Consider the following 26,999-nt stretch of genomic DNA (forward strand, 5'->3'; position numbering starts at 1 on the left):
TTTGTAATTTCACTAACTGTCTTTATTTATGTGATTTTATCTTTTTGTTGAAGTTGAAATGTGCTTATTTGAAAGTATGGTGTTGATGAAACCAGTAATTAAATATGATGGTCATTGTATGATCGTGTTACTTCTCTTTCTTATTAAATTAAAATTCCCACATAGTCAGTCTAGACTGAGAATTATACTTTAATATCGTAATCAGCCTGTCTACTGAATACTTTAAAATAACAGATAAATAGTATTAATACAAGATATCCTTCAAACCCTATATAAACATCATACTTGTAATACATTTCACCATTGTAAGAAGCTTTTCTTGTTTATATTGGTTTGTTCAGGGTTATTAATGAGGCCATAAATTCAATGACACTTGGCAACACATTGAGTTATGGCTTAAACTTTGTATTTATTTCTAGCAAAACAAATTTTCATAATAACGGAACTAATAATATTTTATCTACTTTTCCAATGATACTTACAACTGTCATCACTAACATGCTTAAAAGTTTTTTTTGTTTCTTTAGAGACCAACAAAATTTATGAAGAAAAAAATACATTTCTTTTTGCAATTTTATTTTAAAGTCCAACAAGACTTAAAGAATTCACAATTAACAAAAATCATCTGTACTTCAATGTTAAATTTTATTTTCAACTTTAGAATCATTTTAGGATCTTCTTTAAAATTATCATGTTAAGTAAAATCTATATTTTCTATAAAGGAAAAGTAATTTCTTAGTAGCTTAAACCATAATAAGAATACAAAATTTACAATAATTATTTAATAATAATAGACTACTATTTTAGGTTTTCATATGATGTTAATAAAACTAAAAACAAAGGATATAAATATTTATCTAATGGAGTGAATCTCAGAGCCATTATTCTCTTTGCTTTGTTTTGTGTAACTTATTGATACCACTTATTTGCTTATTATGTGCATGAACTTATCCTAAAACATTTTAAAAATAAATTTCATACTCTTATGCTTAACACAGTTACACATGAAATGAAAATAAACTATAACTCATTCTGTAATTTGCAATTTTAATTTAAGTACTACCCTACATCAAATTGATTTTGTTTTCAAAGCATCATATATTTTAGTAGTAACTGGGAGTTATACACATAAATTTAGAAAATTGTGGACATAATTATAAACAAACATTCTCACCTAGTTGTACCTTAACTATTAGGCTAAGCTCCTATATGAAAAGGTTAGTTATCAAAACAAGTGAATAATATATCATAACTAATTCTTGTGTAAGTCCAATACTTTTTACTGTCTTGTCTGCAACATCAAAATTAATTTCCTACTTATGTGTTAAAACCATTTAATTTACCTGACACAGTACTGTATTAAAAAGCAGACCTTATGTAATAACTGCCACAACAAAGTTCATTTACAAATCAAATGCTCAATCTATTTTATATGGATATAAATCAATTAATTTGAAAAATATATATTTCAATAGGGCACATTAATATCAATTTAGACATGAAAAGGAACATCAGTGGGATATTTTTAAAAAATGTACATATACAAAAATTTATGATATTATTCTAGTGTCTTAGAAATAGGAGAGTATTTGAGTATGTCATTAAAGATAATAAACAAAAAGGATTTTCTGCTGTGGAGCATTACAGTGGATGTGATCTTAAGTACAGATTAATTATAGTTTACTAAAATTAGCATATAACTGTCAATATAAAAAACAAATTATGCAAGTCAAGCCTTTACTTTAAGGAGTAAGAAAAAAAACAATTCATTGCAGAATATTAGAATGTGGGCAAATACTCCACTTCGAATTTTTATTTCCTCAGTCAGTGTGAATTATCTAGTTGCCATTAATATTATAACTTGTAGCTGCTTTTCCAATGATGTTCACTATCACTAACATGGATTTATAATTCTTTAAAAACTGTTTTTGCTTCTTTATAGACCAACTAAACTTACAAAAATTTATGGGAAAAAATACATTTTTTGTAATTTTGTTTTAAAATCCAACAAGATTTAAAAGATTCACAATTAACAAAAAAATAACGTACAAAAAACCTGAGAAAATGCATTTTAATAATTAATTGATTACTAGAAGGTTGAAAATTATAATGTCACAAATGTAACCAGGCTGGTTAATAACAAATATAAATTATATTATTTAACTGTAAGAACACTAATTCAAATTTTTGATAATGTTAGATATTTATATTTTCTCTTCTTTTGTTTAAACCTCCACATCCTGTGAAATAATTTATTAAACTAATTTAGAATCATGAATTAGAAAAAGGTAACAAGCTGAAACTAAGTACAGCCCTGAAAAATTTATTAAATATAAAACTACTTTTTATCAGCAAAAAATTATAACTGAAAATATAAAATAACTGTTTCTTTCTAAGTTCCATAGCTATGAAATAATTAAATGCAGCTACTTCTTTAAACCTGCCATTTTATACAATATACCTATATCTTAGTGATAAACAGCCTAATATTAAAAGCAGGAAATAGTGAACTTTTAATAATTTCAGTGAGTGTTGTAAAATGTTTCATACTATTATAATTGCAGAAAATGATGAATAAAGTAAAAATAAAGATGAATTATTCAGAGTTTCATTTCATATACTACCACAAAATAAGCAATACCACACACACACACACATATATATATATATATATGTAGACAGATAACTTGTTTTCCATTCCTTTTCATTCTAGACTCTCCATCTGATCTGGAATGTTATGAGAATCAAGAAAAATGTTCTGAAGTTTATTTTCAGTAGGTGCCAAATTACTGCTTGTGTACACAGACTGTTGGTTTTCTGAGACATAATTACTTTCGTTAAAAGGAGAACACGGATTATCTAAGATAGTTGAATTGGAGGTTGTACATGAATCAAAAGTTTTAAATTTTAAACTTCCTGAATTCTTGAATTCTTTCTCTAAACTCTGGAATTTACATTTATTAAAGGAACTTCCACAATCAAGATCTTCTTCATCAGTCACTTCCTCTGCAAAGTTTACTGTTCCTTTTAGAATGTCTCGCACCTATAAATATAAGAATTGTATATGATTGCCTAAACCTGATTACTTACAAATACACATGTTCACTGCAGCATATCAGAGCAACTACAAAGAGGTGTAAAATAAAAATAAACAGAAATATATATTAAAAAAAAACTTCTGAGTTCAGCATTTAATGTGGCTAAATAAGAGATGAAATACAAACAAGCATCTTCTGGCCAAGAATTCATAAGAAAATTTAATAATTCTTACAGAAAAAAATATTTAAATGTAGTGTTTCATAGCAAGGACTCGAAACTTGTTACTTATAGATATTGTATATTTACCATAAGAAAATATAAAATCTCAACTTATACCTCCAAGGATCAACTAAATCTAATTCTTTAAATCAGTTCTTCTTATCTTAGAATACAAAATTGTAAATGTTAATTACATAAAATGTCTCTTTGTATGTTTTCACTCATACTTATAATAGGGGTAACGTTGTTCAATTTCCTCTGAAAAACATGAAAATGCCAAAAGCTCATTAAGTTTGATAAAAACTTGTGGAGTAATGAACTGGGAACTAAAAATAATGAAAAACTATATATTCATATTTCATCCATGTACCATTACAAAGAGTGAGAGTTCAAATTAAAAGATCAGTTACACTAAAACTAATGATTGTAATTTGTTAGATACTGACTGTATTTATACATAGTATGTAACTAAGTGCAGGTAACTTTCACTAACATTTTTTAAAAATAATTAACCCTTTAACCCCTTTTCTGTGCTAGTCATCATGTTACATTCAAAACCTAATTAAACACCTTTTTTATAAACTTATGTATGTTACAATTCAAAGTTTTATGTTATCCAAGTTTTAAGTCCTTATTTCAAAAGAAACCTTTAGAAAAAAATACTTAAAACTTCAGACATATTGGCACTCTTATATTTTCAGTAATACAATGACATCATGTAGACGTGTCAACCCTATAAAATGCTTACTTAACCTTTTGACTTGAACATTCAAAATTCTCTGAATAAATGCAGTTAAAATAAGTAATTTTTTAACTCTAGATAGGTGTCACACCAACTTTCAACAGATGTGTTTGAACTTTGCAACTTACATGTATTAACATATACTCTCATGTACGAGTGTATAACAACATATATACACATGTATAATCATAAGAAAGAGCTCAATGTATATTATAATCTAACAACAGTTAGTTTTAAGTTACCACACAGTTATTGCCACAGAGTACATGTGACTAACTATAATATTGTTGGCTGCTTAGTTGTTTCTTACCTAAATATTTTATAGTTAGAGATACAGTTGAAACTGTATTTAGGTCTTACCATTATATTTTAGTTAGTTATATTTTAAAATGCATAACTTAGGTTTAAAGATTTTTTAAGTATATGTTATACGTGGTGTCAGAGGGGCATGTCTGTCAGAGACATTGTATTATGCCTCAAGGACACTGTTGACTTATGGTGAGATGAGTAATGGGTGGTAAAATACAAAAAAGAAGAATAAAACATTGAAACTTAACTATACATAAAAAGAAAGAGACTTGTAATCACAAATTTAAGAAAAGGGACATTTTTAAAAATATTCTAAAAGAAGTATGCTTCATTTTTTTCTATTTCATAATTTTAATTATTTCATTGCACTCCATGTTAATAATAATAGCTAGGGATAGTGATGTGGTTGAGAAAATGAAAAATAAAATATAGGCTTAAAAACCTTTTAATATCCATTTAGTAAGTCATATAGGTCATGCAACTGAAATATGAAAACCATATGAAGAAGAAAAGTATTTTTACACTTAAAATAAAAACATCTTTAACTGCTTCAACAGTTTGATTGCCAATGGCCTACCACAGATAAATAACGCTTTAATTTGAAAGGTGTAATGAAAATAATTTCATTCTTTTAACACACAATACTAATAAACTTTAACAAAATCTTGCAACATCTTGAGAAAATTGCTCAGAATTATCCTATGTATTTTGCATAAATGTCCTTTCCCAGTCGAAGTGATACAAACTGCACCACCCTGAGGTGAAAAGATTTAATAAATCTAAATTAGAATATATTCATTTTCTAAGTTATTAAAAGATTACAGATATATAATATTTACACATAACAGGTTCATAATCCCTTACTTTTAAAACCATACTTAGTCTAATCTCCATTTTAACTTTTATTGTAGCTTAACTTTTACATATCAGAATCTTGTTCTTAATTCTGATCGAAACCAAACTCCACACACTTATACTGGATGTTGAAGAGCACAGTATTTTAATTCTAAACAAACTGAGTAAAAACAAGTAAATTAGATGTGATAATAAAATACTGAATAAAAATACAATAATTTACAGCAAATGTAAAAAAAAAAAAATTGATCCTCTTCGCATCATATTCTTTACTGCATATGACACAAGGATTTTAGTGATTACATTCAAAATTTAATTAAGCTTTCTATTCATATTTTAACCCTATATAAGTTTAAGTTCTTAATTTTATAAGGCAGTATTTTAAAAAAAATCCTGAATTTCCTCTGGGTGAGAAATGTGACATTTCTTCTACAAGCATACCCTCTTCTCTAATTTATTCATAACCCATACAGTAAGTATGAACTGTAAGGTACATCACTCAGATGAAGCATAATTTTATAACTTTCAATTTTGATTGGCTACAGAGCCATCAAATAGAAAATCAGGCCCCTCTTGCAACATCCACCTGTCACATCCTTAGAAAACCAGGCTCCTCTTGCAACATCCACCTGTCACATCCTTAGAAAACCAGGCTCCTCTTGCAACATCCACCTGTCACATCCTTAGAAAACCAGGCTCCTCTTGCAACATCCACCTGTCACATCCTTAGAAAACCAGGCTCCTCTTGCAACATCCACCTGTCACATCCTTAGAAAACCAGGCTCCTCTTGCAACATCCACCTGTCACATCCTTAGAAAATCAGGCCCCTCTTGCAACATCCACCTGTCACATCCTTAGAAAATCAGGCCCCTCTTGCAACATCCACCTGTCACATCCTTAGAAAATCAGGCTCCTCTTGCAACATCCACCTGTCACATCTCTTAGAAAATCAGGCCCTCTTGCAACATCCACCTGTCACATCCTTAGAAAATCAGGCTCCTCTTGCAACATCCACCTGTCACATCCTTAGAAAATCAGGCTCCTCTTGCAACATCCACCTGTCACATCCTTAGAAAATCAGGCCCCTCTTGCAACATCCACCTGTCACATCTTAGAAAATCAGGCCCTCTTGCAACATCCACCTGTCACATCCTAGAAAATCAGGCTCCTCTTGCAACATCCACCTGTCACATCTTAGAAAATCAGGCTCCTCTTGCAACATCCACCTGTCACATCCTTAGAAAATCAGGCCCCTCTTGCAACATCCACCTGTCACATCCTTAGAAAATCAGGCCCCTCTTGCAACATCCACCTGTCACATCCTTAGAAAATCAGGCTCCTCTTGCAACATCCACCTGTCACATCCTTAGAAAATCAGGCTCCTCTTGCAACATCCACCTGTCACATCCTTAGAAAATCAGGCTCCTCTTGCCACACCCACCTGTCACATCCTTTCTTTCAGGATTTATTAATAGTTTTCTCTTAAATTTAAAACTATATTATTTAAAACCAACAGAAATCTGTGGTATGTTACATCGTTTTCTGAACAAAGAATTTTCAATTTCTCTTATTCTAAGCTTAGTTCTCATAAGAAACATATTGATTAGTTTAGATAAAATTGAAAGGGCTTTTGTCATAAAGTTAGAAAGCCAAACAATTGTGATAGTTAAGAAACACTACCTACTTTCTGAATGTCATTATTCTATGTTCTTTGGTGCATTATGTAATTAAATAAAAACTAGTTAGTACACTACTCCCATTGGTACATCATGTATTTAAGTGTCAACAACAGTTGACAGTAAAAGAATTGATATGGCTCAGCTGTCCTTCTCCACAACCTTTCTGATTTCTCAGTTTTCCCACACATAAAACAAGATACTCCACTATCCTTCAAGACAGGCCTAACCTATGAATGAGTATGGGGATTAAGAGGAACAACAGTTTCTGAGTACCCGTGGTTTGCCTCTCGGGTTTTTCCCATAGAGGTTTAAAAACCAAAACTACTACCATGTTAAATTTAGAAATTTGGACAATAAAAGAAAAAAGGTCCACGTAAGTACTGTATTTCCCATTTTCCATGTGTATTCTATGTTTATTATTATAAAAGTAATTAAAATGTAAAAATAGGAATTTATTTAGCTTAGTTAAGTTAGGTAAAATAAATAATAATGTAATAAAAACACTTTAATGAGTCACATAAATTAGCAGCTCATGAATAACACAATTTGATAACATAATGTGAGACCCACATTCTCCAAGTTATTTACAACTTATAATGTACAAATAGTAATTATACATGGTTCAAAGAGTAATAAAACAATAAAATTTAAGCATAAATAGTTTAATGTTACAAGTTCAAAGCTACCTGGTGGTTACAAGATCAGTCAAATTGACCAACTTTATATAGAGGTAGGGTTGAAAAATATGAGATAAAATATAATGTTTTACTGAAAACAAATATTTGAAATGTATTTAATAGGTTTTTGAGATTAAGCAAATGGAATTTGGGATTTTTAAGATGAAGAATAGTATTTTTACTTATTAATTAAATATCACTTTGCACTCAGACTCATAACAAAACAAGACTACTCGATATATTCACATATAAATTTTTATTAAAAATTCTTTATTAAAAAATCTAATTTTGTTCACAAAAGATCTGTAATGTTTCCCAAAAGTCTGTCAAATTTGTTGAAGATATACATACTGCATTAAATGCTAGAACGTAAGTACTTTACAAATGTAAATGTGTATATAGACTTGATATTTTTATACCGAGTTTGTTGTTCACAGTGGGTACCCCTTTAAATTCCTCTCTACACAAGTCATTATGTTACATTCAAAATTTAATTAAACAACTTCTCTATCATACCTTAACATTATAATGCATGCTATAAATCAAAGTTTTATGATAGCTAAGTTTTAATTCCTTTGTTTCAAAAGAAACCTATAAAAAATACAACTGATGAAAATTCTCAACTTTTGTACTCTCTACCTTGAATAAGATAACCAAGTCTTGTACATGTATGTTCCAAAATTCTTTTACTGAGTTCTGTTGAAACTAGAAATAATTATTATTATTCACCTTACACTGACATGCCAAAGGCTAAGTTAGACTGTTGTCAGCAATTCAAAGACCCATCTTGAGTAATTATACATTTGTAAAACATCTGATTTTTTGGCACAACATATTTGTATGTACTGCTAAAAGCTTGCCACATTTCATGCGAGAAATACAAACTAAATTCAGAATTATAGTTAAACATCATTCTTCCATGTAGGGTAAATCACAATATCATGCTTATCAAACAATCAGGAATCTCCAATGAACCAGACACATGGGTAATAAAGTGTTGCCCACAGCTTGAATCTGTAGTATAATGCCACTGCATGAGAAAATAATTCTTACAAAGTACAGTTAACTCTGTAGGACATACCAGTCAAAATCTGAATGCATACCAAAGTAAATTTATGTAAAAATTACAGATATAATTCGCAAGTTATTCTTTTTATATCATAATTTTATTGAATAATAGTATTTTTACTATTACCTACTGTTTATATTATTGTTGTTTACATTGTACCAAAGGATTATAAGGCTACAGAATTTAGAACTGACACTGTGCATGTTCCACAAAATCATTCTATAAAATTTGGCATACAAATAGATGAATCTTACATACATTTATTGCTGTGTATAAATACGAAACTTAAACTCTACTGTTTGTAATAGTTATTTTTTTTGTAAAATGAATAAGACAGCATGAGAATAAAAGCATATGAGTATAAATATGACAAGATTTTTTTCTGTATGTATTTTCTAAACAACATATTGATAAAAAAAAAAAGAAATCCAAAAAGTGCTTTTTAAGGACTATTATTTATAAAATCTAATCTCGTTTAAAAATTAGTTTACTGTAAATACTTTAGAATATACAATTTAAACTAACATTGTTAAAAGATTTTAAAAATTGGTCAAACCAGTGTATACATGCATGATGATTTAATAACTTAGACATTTAGATTTTGGATGTGGTTTGTTTATCTATTATTGAGAATTTGTAATTTTTATCATGCATATTTAAGAGATACATATACACACATATATATAACTATAAAAATGACTTACACAATATTACACAATAGTCGTTTCATACATATGAGATGACTATTGTGTAATATTGTCATTACATTTTAATTTAATATCAAAACAGACTTGATGCTATGACACAAAACTCACTCGTTTCAAACCAGCAACAGCTAAAAACATTTCATCTTCATGATCAAGAGACTGCTTCAACATACAGTCTTGAAGCAGTCCAAGGTGATGGGTCATTTTCTTGCAACAATAGATGTTCATCGCTTGAATCTCGGAGACTTGAGATCGTAATGCTCGTAGCTCTTCATCTGTGCTCTGTAGTAACAATTCCAAATTGTACATCATATATTACAAGTAACTGTATTCTAAAATACCTTGTGTATTTCAAAACCCCTAAAAAAATATTTTCAATAGCAGTTTCGTCATTAAAATTAGAATATATATAACTGTTTTTCATCCAAAAACTAATAAAACAAATACTAAATAAAGCCTATAAAGTTCTACTTTAAATTAAATAATAAAATATTACTAGCATTGACAGGTCCAATTCTGTTATTAGTCATGAATTTTATTGTTTTATATATCACGTCTACTCAGGCACAAAATTTCTGTACATATTTGATTTAACACAGCTTTATGTTGAGTTACTTTCCAAATCAAGAACAACTAACCCTGTAATTTTATAAATATAAATGTATATTCAACATTTTAGTCCAATTATTTAAAAAAAAAACAGTTGTTGACAGAATAACTTAGTTAGGTTATTATAAAGGTCCCAGAGCAGTTATATGATTTAACTTAATATATCAAATAAAAAACAACTTAGCAGCTCTTCTCTTATTATTTGAACAAAATCTGAAAAATAGCAATAGGTTATCTATATCTTTTGTTTCTTTTACTTCAGTAAAGAAAAAAATATTCTGAATAATTGTCGTAGATAAAACAAAATTGTTCAGTTAACAGAGTAATTATTTAGTGATTTCAAATTTAAAGATTATTTAATTTTCAAAACAAGAATGTTTGAAGTTAAGTAATTTAAAAGTGACACTTATGATTAGTTTCATTATGTTACTGTACAAGTTGTATGCTATGTGTGTAGTTTAATTGTTGTATTATATTAGGTTTTTGTATTATTGTTTATGTTATCTTATTGTAAGCTTTTAAGATTTTTTATGTGTCATACTACTGTTACTAGAGGGCTAGATATCTAGATATTTCTGTTGCATGTTATAAATATGTGCAGATACAGAGAGCAAAGTGAAGTTTGTGAAAGTAAAAGTGAAGTTAAATTGCATGTAAGTTAGTTGTAATGGGCAGTTTCTAAATTGAATTGTTTTCTAATAACAGAAATAGAGGAAAATAATTTATCTTGTATTCTAAAGTAATTGAGCTCCCATGTATAGATTCTGATGAATAAGAGATAATTATTTAAAGCTCTGGATACAACTATGATAACTAAGAGTGAAACACATTTTTGTATGCACATCTGACATGTTTCGAACATATTATTTTAAAACAAATGGATTTTGTGCTGTCCATTTATTGATGAAATGTGTCACAAACAAGTCACAGACATCTACTGCCCCTATAAAAGTGATATCTGGTGAGTTAGCCAAGATTATATGCTGACAAATGGTAGTAGAATAGAATATGAATGACAGTGGAAGTAAGCCTCCATATGCACAACTGTAGTCATATTGACTACACTGTTGACTGATTAAATAAATTGATAGAGACTGATAAGTAACTTTGACTAAAAGATGGTGATTGTTAAACAAGATCAAGAGAGAGAAATGCATGGACAGAGAAGAAAGGAAGAAACAATAAAAGGAGATTACAAACAGAGAGGATAAGAGCACAAATTCAGATGGTAAAGTTCACCCAGCAGAATGATTAAGAACCAAAGAATCACAATGGGTTCAGGTCAGGGCCTGCCAACATAAGTAGTCCAAATTTAATAAAAAGAAAGATGACACGGATACTTTCCTGAAGAAATATGAAATACAAACAGAAGTGAATTGGCAGTCATTGTTTCTGCCCACTTCTCACAGGAAAAAGCTTAGAAGTGGCATCACTGAAATGCTATAAACTTACCAAAGAAGATTTTTATTGGAAGTTCAGAGAAATTATAACATTGGAGAAACTGTATTTCAATTTGTGGTACATACAGGGCAGTGCTTCACAAGGTGGATTGACATAGCCAAATGTGGAAATAGTTTTGACAGATTGGTAGATCTACTAATCCATGATCAGTTCTGTGTTCAACTGACATGCCACTGTTCCTATAAAGGTGAGAACACTAAAGATGTGGATGAGCTGGTAAAGCTAGCAGAATAGTACGGTACTATGGAAGTGTTAGAACAAGAGAATATTTGTTGTTCTTTCCATTTTATGAAGTTAGATTTTCCATGTCATTTCAGAAGGTAATTCTAAAAACTATGGTAATACTTCAATGATACTGTTGACAACTGAATGAGCCAGGATGAGAATTCCCACACGCTTGTACCAAAGCCATGTCATAAGGGTTCTGTTTGAAGGAACATACCAATCAAATTTAAGGTCTGAAATAAATGTCACGGTACTCCATGCAGTGTCTTAACCACACAGAGAAAAGCTATAAGAAATTTAGTAACATTCAAAAATAAACCCTGAAAAAAAAAAGACTTCAACACTATATATTAAGTTTTGTTGTCATGCTATGAACCAAAAAGCATAGAGAATTGTCAGTAGACTACAGAGTTCACATAAAATCTTTACATGATAGTGATTTGACTCTCTGACAAATTGTTGTAAATTTGAAATGCTTCCCTAAATACTGGCAACTACACCCTAGATTGTGAGACTGAGAGAGTTAACTTTGAAAATAGGAAAGAAAGAGGCAGAACACATAAATTCAATGATATAGATGGTAAGTATCCTTGTTCATGCAACCTTTGAGACAAAAAGAAGACTGCCACTGCTCTTAAGCATGAAAAGAAAACAAATAACTACACACCAAATGACAGAAAAGTGTCCAGATCTACAGTATCAAGACTCAATGAGAATGGAATATTGGTTGTGTAGCAGTTAAAAAAAACCTTTATGTCCATCTCCAAATATTGTCAAGAGACTGAAATGTACTAAAAAATATAAAACTTGTATTGTTGATGATTGGAAAAAGGTGTTATGAACAGATCAGTCCTAGTTTGAAATATTTGGTTCAAAACTGGTTGTACATCTGACATAAGAAAGGTGAAAGATACTTACCTCAATACATAGCATCTGCCATGAAACATGGGGGAGGTAGTGTGATGATTTAGGAGTGTTTTTCAGCTGAGATGATGGGAGATACTTGCAAAATAGATGAAATAATGGACCAGCACAAACACCACCAGATACTGAACCATTATATCTACTAATTTGCATATCATTGGTGAAGGATTCTGCTAACAAGAAGATAATGACCCTGAACATTCATCCAACTTATGCAGAAATTACTTTGCTAAGAAAGAAACTTTTGAAGTCATTCAAATAATGCAATTGCTTACACAGAGCCCCAGTTTCAACTCAGTTGAGCAGATATAGGATCTGAAAGATCAAAAACTTGACAAATCAAAAGTTACTTCCAAAGAAACTTTATGGGAGTGTATTAGAGACAACTGGAGTAAAATCCCAAAGGACACTTTGATTCAGTCTGCAGTTATTGAAGTGAAAAGGGGGCACACAAAATATTAATTGCTTACTGAACTTGAGCACTTCCACTGGGGTAGTGCTGTACTAAATAATAAAAAGTGATAAAATTTTGATGTTTCTCTTGTGATTTACCTTTCATTGTTCTTTGAAAGTTGCCTGAAATCTAAATTTTGACTTTGTCCTGACACATTTGCAAAGTACTGTATAGGGAAGACCATGGAAAGTGTATCACTGGCAAGTCCAAGAATAACTAGTTAAAGTTGAAACCAGGGGTGGCTAATCAAAAACAGGATACCACCAAAGATGATAACTCAAAAGACAAAGGGGAAAAGAGACATCATGCTTGTTATAAAATGGGGTACATTGTGAATGAGTGCAAATCTGTCACCAACAAACAACAGCAGAAATTTCAACACAAAATAGCTGGAGCTATCTACAAAAATGGTACTGGCAAAAAAATAAAAATATATATAGAGTGCCTAATGCCATGGGTTTGGCTGCAAGAAGAAACAAGAAAGATAAACTGTAAGATTTCCCACATGAAGAAAGTGCTATTTTCATAATGAAACAGCTCAAGTTAGCAAATGGATCAATAATGCCAATAATGATTGGAGCATGTGACAAACATTGAGAAGTTCTAACAAATCACAACATGTCAGTCGGAGATAACCTTGTTGAGACAATAAAGTGAAAGTTCTATGACACACTGGGTGCAATAGTACAGGTGTGAGAATAAGTTTTGTATCTAATAAACAGCTGATAAGCAAGGCACATCTGTGTATGTGCTGATTGATGGGACAGTGAGAAAGATTTGCAAAGCAAGAAAAGGGATAGACACTCAATATATACCCTGAGACCACATGCATGAAGGCACCATCTATGATTTGATGATTAGCATTATACTAAGTAGTAGAACTTTGAATGAGCCAGGCAGAAAAAAGGACTGATGAAGCATCTGCAGTCACCACAAGTTTTCAAGTCTTGAAAATTGACATCCCACATGTAAGTTTACAGGAAGGAAGCACAGAAGAAGAACTCTTCACAGCAGAAACTTTGGGACAGTGCCAGGGAGAAAACTGGAGCATAAGATCAAAGGAAAAGGAACTTAAAGAATACAGGGCCAGAAGGGAGTGCTGCACTAGGTCTCTCAGGGCAGTTCTACTGAAGAAGTTATACAGATCATAGTACCAACAAAATACCAGATTCAAGTGATGAAGTTAGCTCACAACTTGATTATAGGAGGACATCTAGGAATAAAGAAGACAAAAGACAATAGGCAGCAACTTCTGTTAGCTGTTGGCTGGGAGTTGTTGGAGATATGACCAGATTCTGCAGATCATGTAGCATCTGTCAAAGGACAATACCTAGAAAGAAAGTAGCTAAGGTGCCACCAAATAAAATGCTTCTTACAGAAGAAAACAGAATAGATGTAAACTTGATTGGATCACTAACACCTCTGCTAACAGTAATCAACTGTGTGACATGTCATCCAGAAGCTATAAGCACTACCAAAGATGATGAACAGAGTAACACAAGCTGTTTTGCAAATGTCCTGCAGAGTAGGTTTGCTGTAAGAAACTCTGAGTGATATAGGACACAACTTTTTTCTTCAGCACTAATGTAACAGGTGTGCAGACCCATCAGCATCAGGCAACACTTTACTACCCCATACAGCACTAGATGTAATGGACTTTGTAAGAAAGTCAATGGAGTCTTAAAGAGCATGTTAAAGAATATGTGCCAGGAGAGACTCTGTGATTGAAACAGGTCCCTGCAAGCAGTATTACTTGCTTACCTGAAAAGTCACACAAATACAGGTTTTTCACCTTTCAAATTGCTGTACGCAAGAACATTATGCAATACAATGTAGATATTGAAAGAGTTGGAGACAAGAGAAGAAGTGATAGAAGTGAGGAAAATACATCAGCATGTGTTAAGATTTCAGCAACTAACTGGAGGAAACTTATCAACTCTCTCAAGAGAGCTGGTATACAACTCAAAGCAGTCATTCACAGGATAGAAGCACTTCTATGACAAGAAAGCAAGGATTGGTGTTTCAAGGTTGGACAGAAGATCTTAGTTCTGCTACCTACAGACAACAACAAACCCATCCTGAAATGGAAAGAACTTTTTGAAGCACAGAATGGATTTTGAAACAAAAATGGACAAAAAGACCAAGATTTATTACACCAATCTGTTGAAGAGGTACTTTGAGAGGGAAGAAAACCAAGTACAGACAAACATGGCAGATGTGGCTATCATAAATGTAGAACCAGAAGATAACTTGTCAAAGATGATGAAAAGCCTATCAAACCTATGACCACTGGTCAGAGATGTACAAGGCCATCAGCATGAGTGAATAACTGACTGGCAAAAAAGAAAAAAAGAGGTACTCATATATGCAGATGTATTCATAGATAGACCAGGCAAAACAATTTTTGTGCACCATAAGATGAAGATGACAACCAGGGTTTCACTCAAGGTGAAGCCTACCAGATTCCCTATCCAATGAGATTACTTTGTGTATGAATTGAGAACAGTCACTGTATATAGTATAAAGAAATACTGTTAATTTGTTCCTTGAAGAAGGGTTTATTGTTGGATATAAAGGACTGTTCATTTTAAGAGTTACTATTTAGTTTATTTACTGATCTAATATTTAATGATTATTAAGTTTTTATAACAAGTACTACTTTAAAGCAATAGTTTTATTACATAACTGTATGAAATTTAAATTGTTTATGTAGTTTGGTTGTTGTACTAGGCTTTTGTAATATTGTTGACATCATCTTACTCAAAACTTAAGTTCTTCTCATTATGTATCATTATTATTGTAAAAGGTCTAGACATTTATAGATTTTTCTGTTGCATATTATAAATACATGAGAGCAAGTTAAGTTAGACTACATATGAAATTGTCATAACAGGCAATTTCGAAAGTTTTAATTCTAATAGAGGAGCTAGAGGAGAGTAATTTTTCTTATCATGCTGATTAAGAACAGTGTTCTAAAGTAATGGAACCCACCCGTGTGAACTTTGATGAAAAGGAGACAATTATTTAAAGCTGTAGAAATAACTGTGGTAACCAACAGTTATAATGATGATTTTAAAGTGAAATTCACAGTCTTGTATTGTAACGACAAAGTAGATGAGAACAATTTGTCATGTATTAGGGTGTTCTAAAGTAGTTGAATCTGCCTGTGTGAGCTCTGACAAAAGAGCTATTTCAAAATCTGGATACAACCATAATAACGAAGAGTGTAACAAATTGTTGTACATGCTTGACTTGTTTTAAATATATTATTTTAACCCTGTTTCTATATACAGTATGACATGTGAATAACCAACTGGAAACCCAGAATGTTCCATTAGCAATTTTCTCAGACATTTTCAAATATAATGACATCCACCCTTTTAAAACAAACCTTCGAGCTGGTAAGTTGAATCTTTAGTTTGTTCATGATTTTGTTTTTGTTTTTCACCTACAAATACAAACAAGTTATTAAATTTGATAAATCATATGCAATTACATAGTACCAGTGAAGTAATTTAAGTTTCTTGGTTATTCATATGTATATATAAAACCTAAAACAATAATTTCTTTTCATATCCTCTACATTAAAAATTGCTTAAGACTTAGCAAGCTAATATAAGCAACAATGAGTACAAAGGTCATAATTAGAAAAGATAACTGTGTGCTGCATGTCTTTATTTTTGTTCTATGTCTTAAGAAAAATAAGTTGAAAATATTTGTAAATTGTAATATTCTATATACATAAACAATGTATAGTAATTAAAATGTAACTGTATATTACTAAATACTAGTCCACTAAAACACAGCCAAGATAGAAGCATAATCATATAAAAACTAAATATTAGTTTTATATTATTGGATACAGTAACATGAATGCACGTGCACCACATCATTATAGCTTCTGTATTGTTAGCCAAGCATGACTGAAAGATCAATATAATGAAAATGTATAATGTTATGAGATTTAAGCTATTTAGTCTACACATTTATGTTTTACTTTTATAATCTGTAGTCATTCTAGAAGGAAAAAAGCATAATTTATATTAATTTCCTCATTTTATATGGTAGTTACAAGATTAGTCAAATCAACTGAACCCATACTGAGATTTGTTAGTGAAAATAACATAAAAGAGTTTTTTCTTCAGAAACATTAGGTGGAACTATCTGGACATAATAAGGATTTTACATATGGAGCTTTGAAAATTTTCTGATGTATACAAGTATTTTTAATCTTAAAATGAAAATTACTTTTTATGTTGGATAGCCAACATGTGAAAAGAAAAAATGGCATAAGAAAAAATATTGTTTAATAAACCTTAAGACCTAATAAATAAAATATGATATCTTGCATATAAAAACCTTGCAATGTTTACTGATAATCTGCTAAATGTCATGAACATACACTTACTAATTTAAAAATAACAATGAAAACTATAACTAATGAAAGAGTTAAAATGTGGATTGTTTGCTGTCTGTTTCTTGATGAAATTTATCACTAACAGACACCTACTGCAAAGAATCTGGCCTTATAAAATGTGTCAGTTATCAAATACAAAAGCTTTTGAGAATAAAAGTGTATTTCACAGGACAAATATACTCACTATATATTTTTTTCCACTGCTGTAATAAGAACTATTGTAATCAACTGGTTCAGTGTTTCCTATCAAACATCGCTGTGTTAGAGGAACCATCTCTTTATACATTACTTCACTGCTTATAGCATCTTCAGAACTTAACTTTCCCAGGCTCTGACTAAGTCCAGACCGATCGTGTCTATAGCTTGATTTAGAATGTTTGAGTAAGGTTTCTTCTGACATAACCACCTGATGTCCAGCAACTCCATCACTCTGGTGACGAATATGTCTTGATTGTTTTGGTGCTCTTTCCCTTGAAGTTTTTTTCTCTGCAGAATTTTCTCCTTTTTCTGGTACACATTGACCACTAGCATCCACACTGTCTAAAAAAATGATTAAACAATTAAAGCCTCAGATTGTAAAAAACATTAAATGTTGCATAAACTATGTACAACAATTTTTCCTTTCAAAGAGTGTCATAAGTTAAATGTGAGGTTAGGGGTTTCATTAGTACTTCTTTTTTTGAATTTTTTTATATTAAAATATGGAGTAGGTGTAGTAAATCTTCAGTAACCTTTTAACATTTTTCAATTTTCTGCACTAGAACATTTTACAAAAGGATTCCTACCAATACACAGTAACAAAAATTCAGAACAGCTGTAAGATCAAAAACACTTAACTGCTACAGATAAAAGCACTTAATAAATTATAAAATAATAAAAATATATATTTGTCCCTAAAATTCTAATCAAGTGCACACCATATTACTTCCTCATCTTGCATGTCATATTGTTATTTAAAAAAAACACAAACCAATAAAATATTCTCAACCAACATCTTATGCTGTTATTAAAAAATATTAATAAATTTGTACAATATATGCTCATAAAAACTAAAGTATGCATTATATATTGTAGTCAAACATTATGTTATTAATAAAAAATAATGAAGTATGCAACATGTATCTTCACCAATATATCTGCTTAAAACACTAAATTAATATGTATCGATATTATATATCCTTATCTAATATGTCATGTTATCCAAAAGTTGCAAACTTAGATTACTTGACAACTGAAATTCAAAATGATAATAAGGATGTTTGAATGCAGAGCTTTTATCAATGAAACTCATACTATCCATTTATATTCCAAATCAATGAATTAATGTCAAAATTTAATCATAATTTAAATGTTGCCATACAATTTTAACATCTAAGTTCTAAAATTCTAACTACAGTTTTTTGGGTTTTTTTTTTCCAATACATTTAAATTTTGTCAGTTTTTCCAAATATTTTATTGTAAAAAAAGAACATGCAAAAGTGATGGTTTGTATACCAGGAATAAATGTCACAGATAAAATACTTTAGCAATACGTGAACCTAAAAACTGTCATGTAATGCAAAACTATAACTTAAATAAACAATAATGTAATATAAATTAACAATGAAATATTTTGTCAGGCAAGTACAAAAATGAAAATGTTTATTTGATGTGCATAGTAGTCAGAGCAAACTCGTGATGTTCTTAAGATGCAACATTAAAATCTTGATCAACAATGACATTTACTGCCTCAAAACTGGTGCATGTGTGCATGGGAAATGTTCAATGGCATAACGTAGAATCAAACCCTGCACCATCTTATTTAAGCCAAGCAAGCAAACCACTATGTCTCTTCATTCCTGAAGGCTCAAGTTCACTAATTAGTGTTTGATTAATGAAAAATGTAGCTACTAATGTTCATGATATGTTATAAGTTCAATGTTTCTTTACACAAAATATAAAAAAGTGGGTATGTCATTTTGTAATGCAAAAGAATACAAGTATAATGGGTCTTAGAACAGTGGCCATGACAGCACATTGGTATAATTCTCTATACTAGCAGCTTTTATGAATTTTAGTTATTTTTGTATCATCTAACATTTTCTGATACTGAATGTGCACTATTACAAATGCACAATCAAGGTTTTTATTCAGGTAAACTCCATGGAAACAAGATATGTTTTTCACATGTTTCACAAGTAACATTTTATTTCACTTTCCTTTAGAGCATTTGTTTCAGTAAAGCTTATTGGACCTAACGTTTAATACACTTGTGAATAATTTTTTGAAATAAAATGTTATATTTCTGAAAAATTACTCTGCCTTGTTAGATTAGTATTACAACTCTGAAACTAGCATAATCCCAGATGCAAAACAATAAAAAGTGCATATAATGTCTATGTACAAAACAGTGCACATAAACTTAATATAAACCATTGGCACAATGAAACTTCATGCTCAAAGATAACTAATTCAACAAGAATAAAAAGAAACTCCTTAATGATTGCAATGTGGTTGCTTGATATTCATGTAGTCTTATATATATATGCAAATAGGTGATGAATGGAAACATTAAGAGGAAATTTTCTGAAGTTATACTCTAATCAAAGATAAATTTTAAACTGAGAATTAACATAGAAATGTAATCACAATAAACCTGTTAATATTCTAAACACTTCATGAGAGCTTGGAGAAATTCTCCATTAACATTTAGAACAAGGCAAAAAAAACAAACTGTATAAAAATGGAAACTCAAACCAGGTGAGCATGTTTCACTGGGGTATATTGTTTTGTTTATAATATTGATTTATTTGTTTTGAAATTATATTTTTCAAACATTTTTCTACTTCTATGTATTTTAGATTTATAAATATTTCAGGAAACATGTTTTTGCCATACCACTTTTCACAAAAAGTTGCATTCTATGAGATACAGTGATTTCACATAAAATAAGATTTACAAACTAGATAGCAGTCCTATAAAAGCTAATAAAATCCAGTAATTTTTTCCCATATTAATTTATTATGTTTTTATAAAAAATTTAAGATTCATTAAAGAACAAAGCTTACTTTCCTTTCATTACACAGTGAACAAAAATCATTATTTATTTTAATAAAAACATCAAATGTCTGTATTTTAGATCACAACTGTTATTGAGCAAATGTATAAAATAAAATTACACTTCAGAGGATATTTGTTTTAGTCTTTTACAGTTCAGAAGATGTTCCTTCTTTTTCATAACATGATTATTTTATTAAATGCAAAACTATTTTTCATGTGAGATGTATGGAGAAAAACTAAACATTTCTGGAATTTTGTACATACCTTTAAAATCATTAAAAGTTTCCACAGAAGATTTCTCATTTTTTCTAAGGGGATTAGTTGGCATGATTTCTTCCAGCACTAACGATTTGGGTCGTGAGGACAAAAGCTCTTTCTTGGAGCTATCAATGACGTAATAATATCAGCATTATGATACTTGTTATAGGTATGTGGGTTAATTCTACTAGTAACTTTCACTGAATTACCTAATAACAAACAAGCCAAGTATACAATTCTAAAAATTATCTCAGAAACTGCTCTCACACTTTAATGCTAAAATTGTACAGATTTTATACACTATTCACTCTAAATGATCAAGCAGTTGGAATAGATAAACTCAGCAAAAAGGTTAACCTGCAGCTCATTAAAAGAAATGAACGTGAGAAGCAAACTTGGAAACATCCAACAATAAACACGGATGCCAGTCACAAGTCCCCAAATTTATGTTGATACTTACCTGTGTAATTTGTGTAATGAAGGTGACAATGGCTTAAGAGAAGTTTGATAAATATCTTGCTGACTTCTAATATTTGGTGCATGCTTTAGCATTTTACTCACATAGCCTGCAGGACGATTGTATCTCTGAAAAGATCATAGAATTAAAATACTGTTATTGTCATGCAGGAAACATTTGGCTATTTTCAAATTCATAAAGAACTGAGAAACAAAATTGTATAGTTGTTTAAATAAATCTCTCAACTTCATTACTCTGTTAGTGAACATGCAATATTTGTTACACTAGTCTACAAATTTTACACATAAATGCTCAGTCTTTCCAGCTAAAATACTCATGATATAAGCGATGAAACCTGAAAACACAAAACAAGTTTGCACTTTTTTCTATAAAACATTTTCAGACATGCTCTGTTGTGCAGATTTGTCAGCTAAGGATAGTGCTAAACAATAGATGTATAGTTACTTGGGATTAATTTATTATAAATATTTAATTAGTGAAATAATTTAACAGAATTAACTTTTCCAGATAAAGGAGATATTACAGTGCACAAAAACTAATCCTAAGGGGTTACATGCTTATTGTTATCAAATTTCATTGTTTTTTAATGTACTATATAATTCATACTAACAGTTGCTTACAACTAAGTAATACCTTTATAAAATGACAGCTACATAACTTATTGACCTTTAGACCACTCATCAAATTAAACTACTTGAAAGTATTTATTGAAAAAATGACTAAAATGTTACTTTTTTGGATGCAAAATACATAAATATACACACACACACATATATATGAGTATAAATACATGAATAAGTAATCTGCATAACTTTGTGTTTTGTTGTAGTTCATTTTAGAGGTGTTATTCCATAAAATATGCATACTCAAATTTGTTTATTCATTCATTTATTATAAACTTTAAGCATAAACTGAATTGTTCTTCAAATATCTAATAATAGTCATAAGCACTAATTTTGAATAGCCACTGTTTTTGTTTTTTCCTGTCATCACCTTTAAATAAATTAAGGTCAGTTTACAGTCAAACTACCTCACCTAACATAAGCTAGGCCCAGCAGAAACTATAAACCCTTGCATGCAGTAACTGTTTAACCATTAGCAACAACAGTCACATATTGAAATACTGGACAAATGACATTTTGTTCTCCATGATTCAACTCTAAAAACTGTGTATATGGTAACAGTGTCACTGACTAATGTTTGAGACAGTATTTTGTGATGCTACCTACAAAAACAAATAGTATATAATAAAGGACCAGCTAATATCTGATGTTATGAGTATTAGAATACTATGTGTTACTTTAAATTCACAATCCATAAACAGAAGTGGTTTATTATCAGAACCATGATAAGAATATCTGGCCCTTGGTAGAAAAAAGGGTCCTCTACCATTCATCTTGGACATAGGAACTGGAAGGGAAAAAGACCATCTGTTCTAAGGACCTACATCATTATGTGTGCATGCCCAGCACAATCAACATCAAGAGGATGGTAGGAAGACAAACACAAAAGTTAGGAATCAATTATATTCCAGAATCAGATGGCATCCAGTCCATGGTAGGAGGAAAGGAAGGTACCTAGCTCACACTCACATGAGAGGAATTAAGTGGCTGGTGCAGTTCCAACCAACACCAGTAACCCCTTGGAACCAACATTGAGGTAATGGGTGAACTGCATAGTAGTGGAAGCCGTACAAGTCATTACTAGGCACCATCTGGAATAGTACACCAGAACCAAAGTCTATAGACCATCTACACTGGCAGAACACCACTGCTTTACTCCCAACTGAGTGGAATTGAACACAGCTTAGTGATGGCAAGAACCCCCCAAAATGAACTGGAAGAGAAATGAAGAAAAAATGCATTGGAGATTTAAGAGTAATGCAACACCAGAGACCATGAATACTTATCTTAAAAGGCAGCTGTTCATAATAAAGCCAATCAAAGAAGTAACAATTTACTTCTGCTTCACATGTTAATCCATGAGCATACTGTCTGGAATGAACATATTTATGATGAAAAGCATCACAAGGAAAATCCTACATGTGATGTTGCAGAACACCTCATTTCAATGGTGGGCATTATTAACCTGAATGGTTAAACAGTATGGGTTTATGCATAAATATAATGGGTGAAGTAATGCTTACCACAGAACAAAATATATATGTGCCCTTTTGCTGAGTGACATACAAGACAATTCTTGAGTTGTCAGAATGGATAATAACCAACTAGCTCCAGAAAGATGAAAGGAAATGAACCAAAGCCCAATGAAAATTGAGCAGTTCTAAGAGAATGACATGCTGAGATGAATCAGTAATAAACCAACATTCTGAACTCTCCTACATATCCAACCTGAAAGATAAGAGGTGCAGCTCTGGATGAGGAGGAGAAAGAGAACACCCACAGTGATGTTGTTTCTGTTTAACTACTAGGCAAAGTTACAGGAAGAGAAGGAGGGAGATTGATAGTATCATTCAAGGGATCTCAAACAAGGTTCTACTGATGTTGTAAAGCTCACTGAAGAGGTTGCATATATGCTCAACTGAGGGGAATAAGGGACTCAGAAGAAGCCCATGTCCCCAAGAGAGATACAACATCTCACACATTTGAAGGAGAAAAGGAGGAAACAGTTTGAGCCAGAAGCTCCATAGATCACATGCAAAGGTAAAAATATAGGTTTGGTTGGGGAAAAGAAGAACTTCTTCACTTTGACCAGTCTGAAGGGAAGAAATGATGCACAAAGAAGCTAGAAGCAGCCAATCATCCACGTAATGGTAGAAATGAAGTCCCCTGGAATGAGGAAGATGACCAAAGGCCTGGACCACCCAAAAAAGGTAGGAAGCCAATGACAGAAAGATGTCAGGATGCTAGGGAGATGGGAATGTGGTGGTAAGCATTCTGAGATATCTAACTTTGTCATCCAAATACTAGGAATGAAAGCCCATTGGAGAGAGAGATATGACTCCATGATAAACCATGAAAGGTCTGTGAAGTGGTTCAAGGAAGAAATATCTAAAATAGGGCACCAGTCTCCAGTCTTCTTGAGGATTATGAACAAACAGGAATATAAATCTGGCTCAGAAGGATCCATTTGTTCCACAGTGCCTGTGTTAAAAAAAAATAAATTAGAACCACCTTAGAAAGACACTGGTTGAAAATGGATCCTAAGAAGGGGAAAGGTTATGGGATGAGAGGAAGGGAACAAAACCAATGTTCAAGTCCTTCAGAAAACACCTGCAGAACCCAAGGGTCTGTGATGAAGGATTCCCACACAGTGGCAAAGCACGAAAGCCTAACCCTCACAGAGACTGTACCCACTATATAGCTACCGAGACTGCTGGGGTGTTGAAGTAACTAATGAAAGAACTGAAGGTTAACCTTGGAGACATGTGTAGCAGGAAAAGAAGGAGGGGCAAGACACAGGAACAAATTAAAGAGAAGGTTGAGACAAACAGAAAGCCAATGAGGAAAGAGAGGTGTGTAAATGGGCAGACTCAACTCTGATTTCCAATGTGTACGAAAAACCCACAAAAACATACTGTCTTGTTATGCAAGTTCCATAAAGAGGTTGGGGTAAATGAACAAAAGACAAAAAATATTCCAACCTAAGAAATCCCACCACCAGAGGAACCATGTTTAGAGGGAAAGGGTGAAAGAGAACAACTGTTCAGGAATGGAGAAACAGGACAAAAGTGACCATTGTGAAACCCCAGAGCATCAGACAGAAGGTAAATCAAGGAAAGGGAATGAAGGAAGTAGGATAATGTGAGATGGATATGGGAAAAATGTGACCGAACTATTGGGATCTGAACCCCAGAGAGGCAGAAAACAATCCTCTTGGTAGTCCAATAAAGGAAATACAAACCTATAGTATGCAGAGATAAAGGCATATTGACTTCAGAATATAATTGGTCTGAAAACCTATTGGCATGAACCCATAGTATCTTCCAATTATCTGATGGGGAGTAGAACATGATATTGGTCCAAAAGTGCTTCACTTAAAAGGGAAGAAGAGGAATCAAAGGAAATGGGAAACAAAGACAAAAGGTAACAAATCTGGTTGATCAACTTGAGAAAAGGAGGAGGTGTGGGCTCTTCCACTGGATCTAAACATGACTGTGTGGCACTGGATGAGAGAGGAAAGAGGCTGTTGAAGTTATCACCCTCATATTCAGGTACCACTGAGCAAGGCATGACAAGATAATTCTCTGGTTAATCAGAAGCCTGCATAAAGGTAGTCCACTCCCAGTGAACCAAGGCAGTAACACTGTTTGCCAATAACTGCAGATTCAAAGCCACAGCAGACAAAGTAAGATTAACAGCATTGGAAGATGTTTTGTGAAACCCAGAATTCATTGTAACTATGAGTGGAAGTAGGTAAATCCACACAGAGATAGAAATGTATGAAAATAAAAGGCACATAATATTATCTTGTATAAACTAAACTTGTAGAACTGAAGTATAGTTCACACAAACAACAAGAAATAACTGACTGAAAATTCTGTGAAGTAAAACGTGAGCACAAAATTATTTTAACACTCCAGCCAATGAAAAAGTTTAGTTAAACTGTATGGAAGGAGTCAGCTGTGCTGCAAGTTAGGCCACACTCCTAGTAGTGGAGGGTTGTCACATGCTCTCACACAATTATCTTATGTCAAAATAAGTGAAGTTACATTGGAGAATTAAGGTAAGTGAAAACTTGCAAATATGGTTGGCAGTACGTGTGTGAAAAAAAAAGTAAGATATTGTTTTGGAATTTATATTTTTCTCTTTAATTGGTTTTTGAAATATATGTTTTTCAGACATCATTAATTTATGGATATGAAATTCAAGCTAATTTTTTCAGATTTTGTACGTATGTATTTATTAGCAACTTTCATTTTAATCCTAACAAGCAAACAAGCAAGTGAAAATAGCACCACATTTTTAACTTTATTGCATGCATGGAAAATACTAATATTTCTAACAAAATTGTTACTGTTTTTTTAGTTCAGTTTTACCAATACATGAAACTTGTGCCAGTATATAAAAATACCACTTAAATAAAGTTGGAGTTCAAATGTGGTTAATGTTACATAAACTAAATGACCTGACAATAAGTAGAAATATACTCTTCTTTTTTTATAAAATGGCAGAGAACCAATAAATACCTAAAGACATAAATTATCATTACTGAAATAGATTAACATAGTGTACTAATATTAAAAGGTAAACTCAAGCTTAAATACTGGATCAACAATCATACTTCAGATAGTTGATATTCAATTTCATAACAATATATTTTAATTTGATGGTATTAAACATAACACTTATATTGGCAGAAATACTGGGATGTTTTTGAATTAACAAATTAAGATACATATCCAACACTTAAGTATTAAAATTAACAATAAACAACAGATTCAGGAAATGTTTTACAAAGAATATGTGACTGGCTAACACTGCAGGAACATTAATGATAAACTTTCAGCTAAAAGAGAGAAGCAGTTTCACAATTTGAAACATGAAAAGAGGATCAAGGTCTACAATGAGAACTCTCAGTGTTTTCAAACAGAAAATTTAAAGTGTCTTAATTACACACACAAGAACCTTCCTATGCACAGTAGGCTGGTACATCAAAATGCTACCTAGGCAAACAACAACAAAATAAAAAGATGTCTGGAAGGGGCACAATTAACCTGAAAAACTGTAATCAACATCATGTTTGCCACATAAAGGGAAATGTAAAGTATTTTCAGAAAAATATGTACACATATTATGATTGCACTACATATAAATATTTTTTAAAGAATACTGATGTAAAGGGAGATGGACAGCTGCTGCTAAAAACCTGTCGAT

The 26,999-nt window shown here is 31.5% G+C and overlaps 1 protein-coding gene across 7 annotated transcripts in view; it reads right to left on the reverse strand.

Moving 5' to 3' along the window:
- Positions 1–392: 392 nt before the first annotated feature.
- TBC1D5 (TBC1 domain family member 5) overlaps positions 393–26,999 on the reverse strand; it is a 164,354-nt gene continuing 137,747 nt past the window's right edge. For all 7 annotated transcript variants that reach the window (XM_076482280.1, XM_076482319.1, XM_076482265.1 and 4 more), the window contains 5 exons: positions 21,145–21,269; positions 20,691–20,809; positions 17,572–17,927; positions 9,406–9,579; positions 393–3,043 (listed from right to left, as the gene is read on the reverse strand). In XM_076482280.1, the coding sequence (XP_076338395.1) occupies positions 2,705–3,043; positions 9,406–9,579; positions 17,572–17,927; positions 20,691–20,809; positions 21,145–21,269 (1,113 nt within the window). In that variant the 3' untranslated portion in view covers positions 393–2,704. The remainder of the gene's footprint in view (positions 3,044–9,405; positions 9,580–17,571; positions 17,928–20,690; positions 20,810–21,144; positions 21,270–26,999) is intronic.

The sequence above is a fragment of the Tachypleus tridentatus genome, chromosome 2 (assembly GCF_004210375.1).
Source record: "Tachypleus tridentatus isolate NWPU-2018 chromosome 2, ASM421037v1, whole genome shotgun sequence".
Classification (NCBI taxonomy): Eukaryota; Metazoa; Arthropoda; class Merostomata; order Xiphosura; family Limulidae; genus Tachypleus; species Tachypleus tridentatus.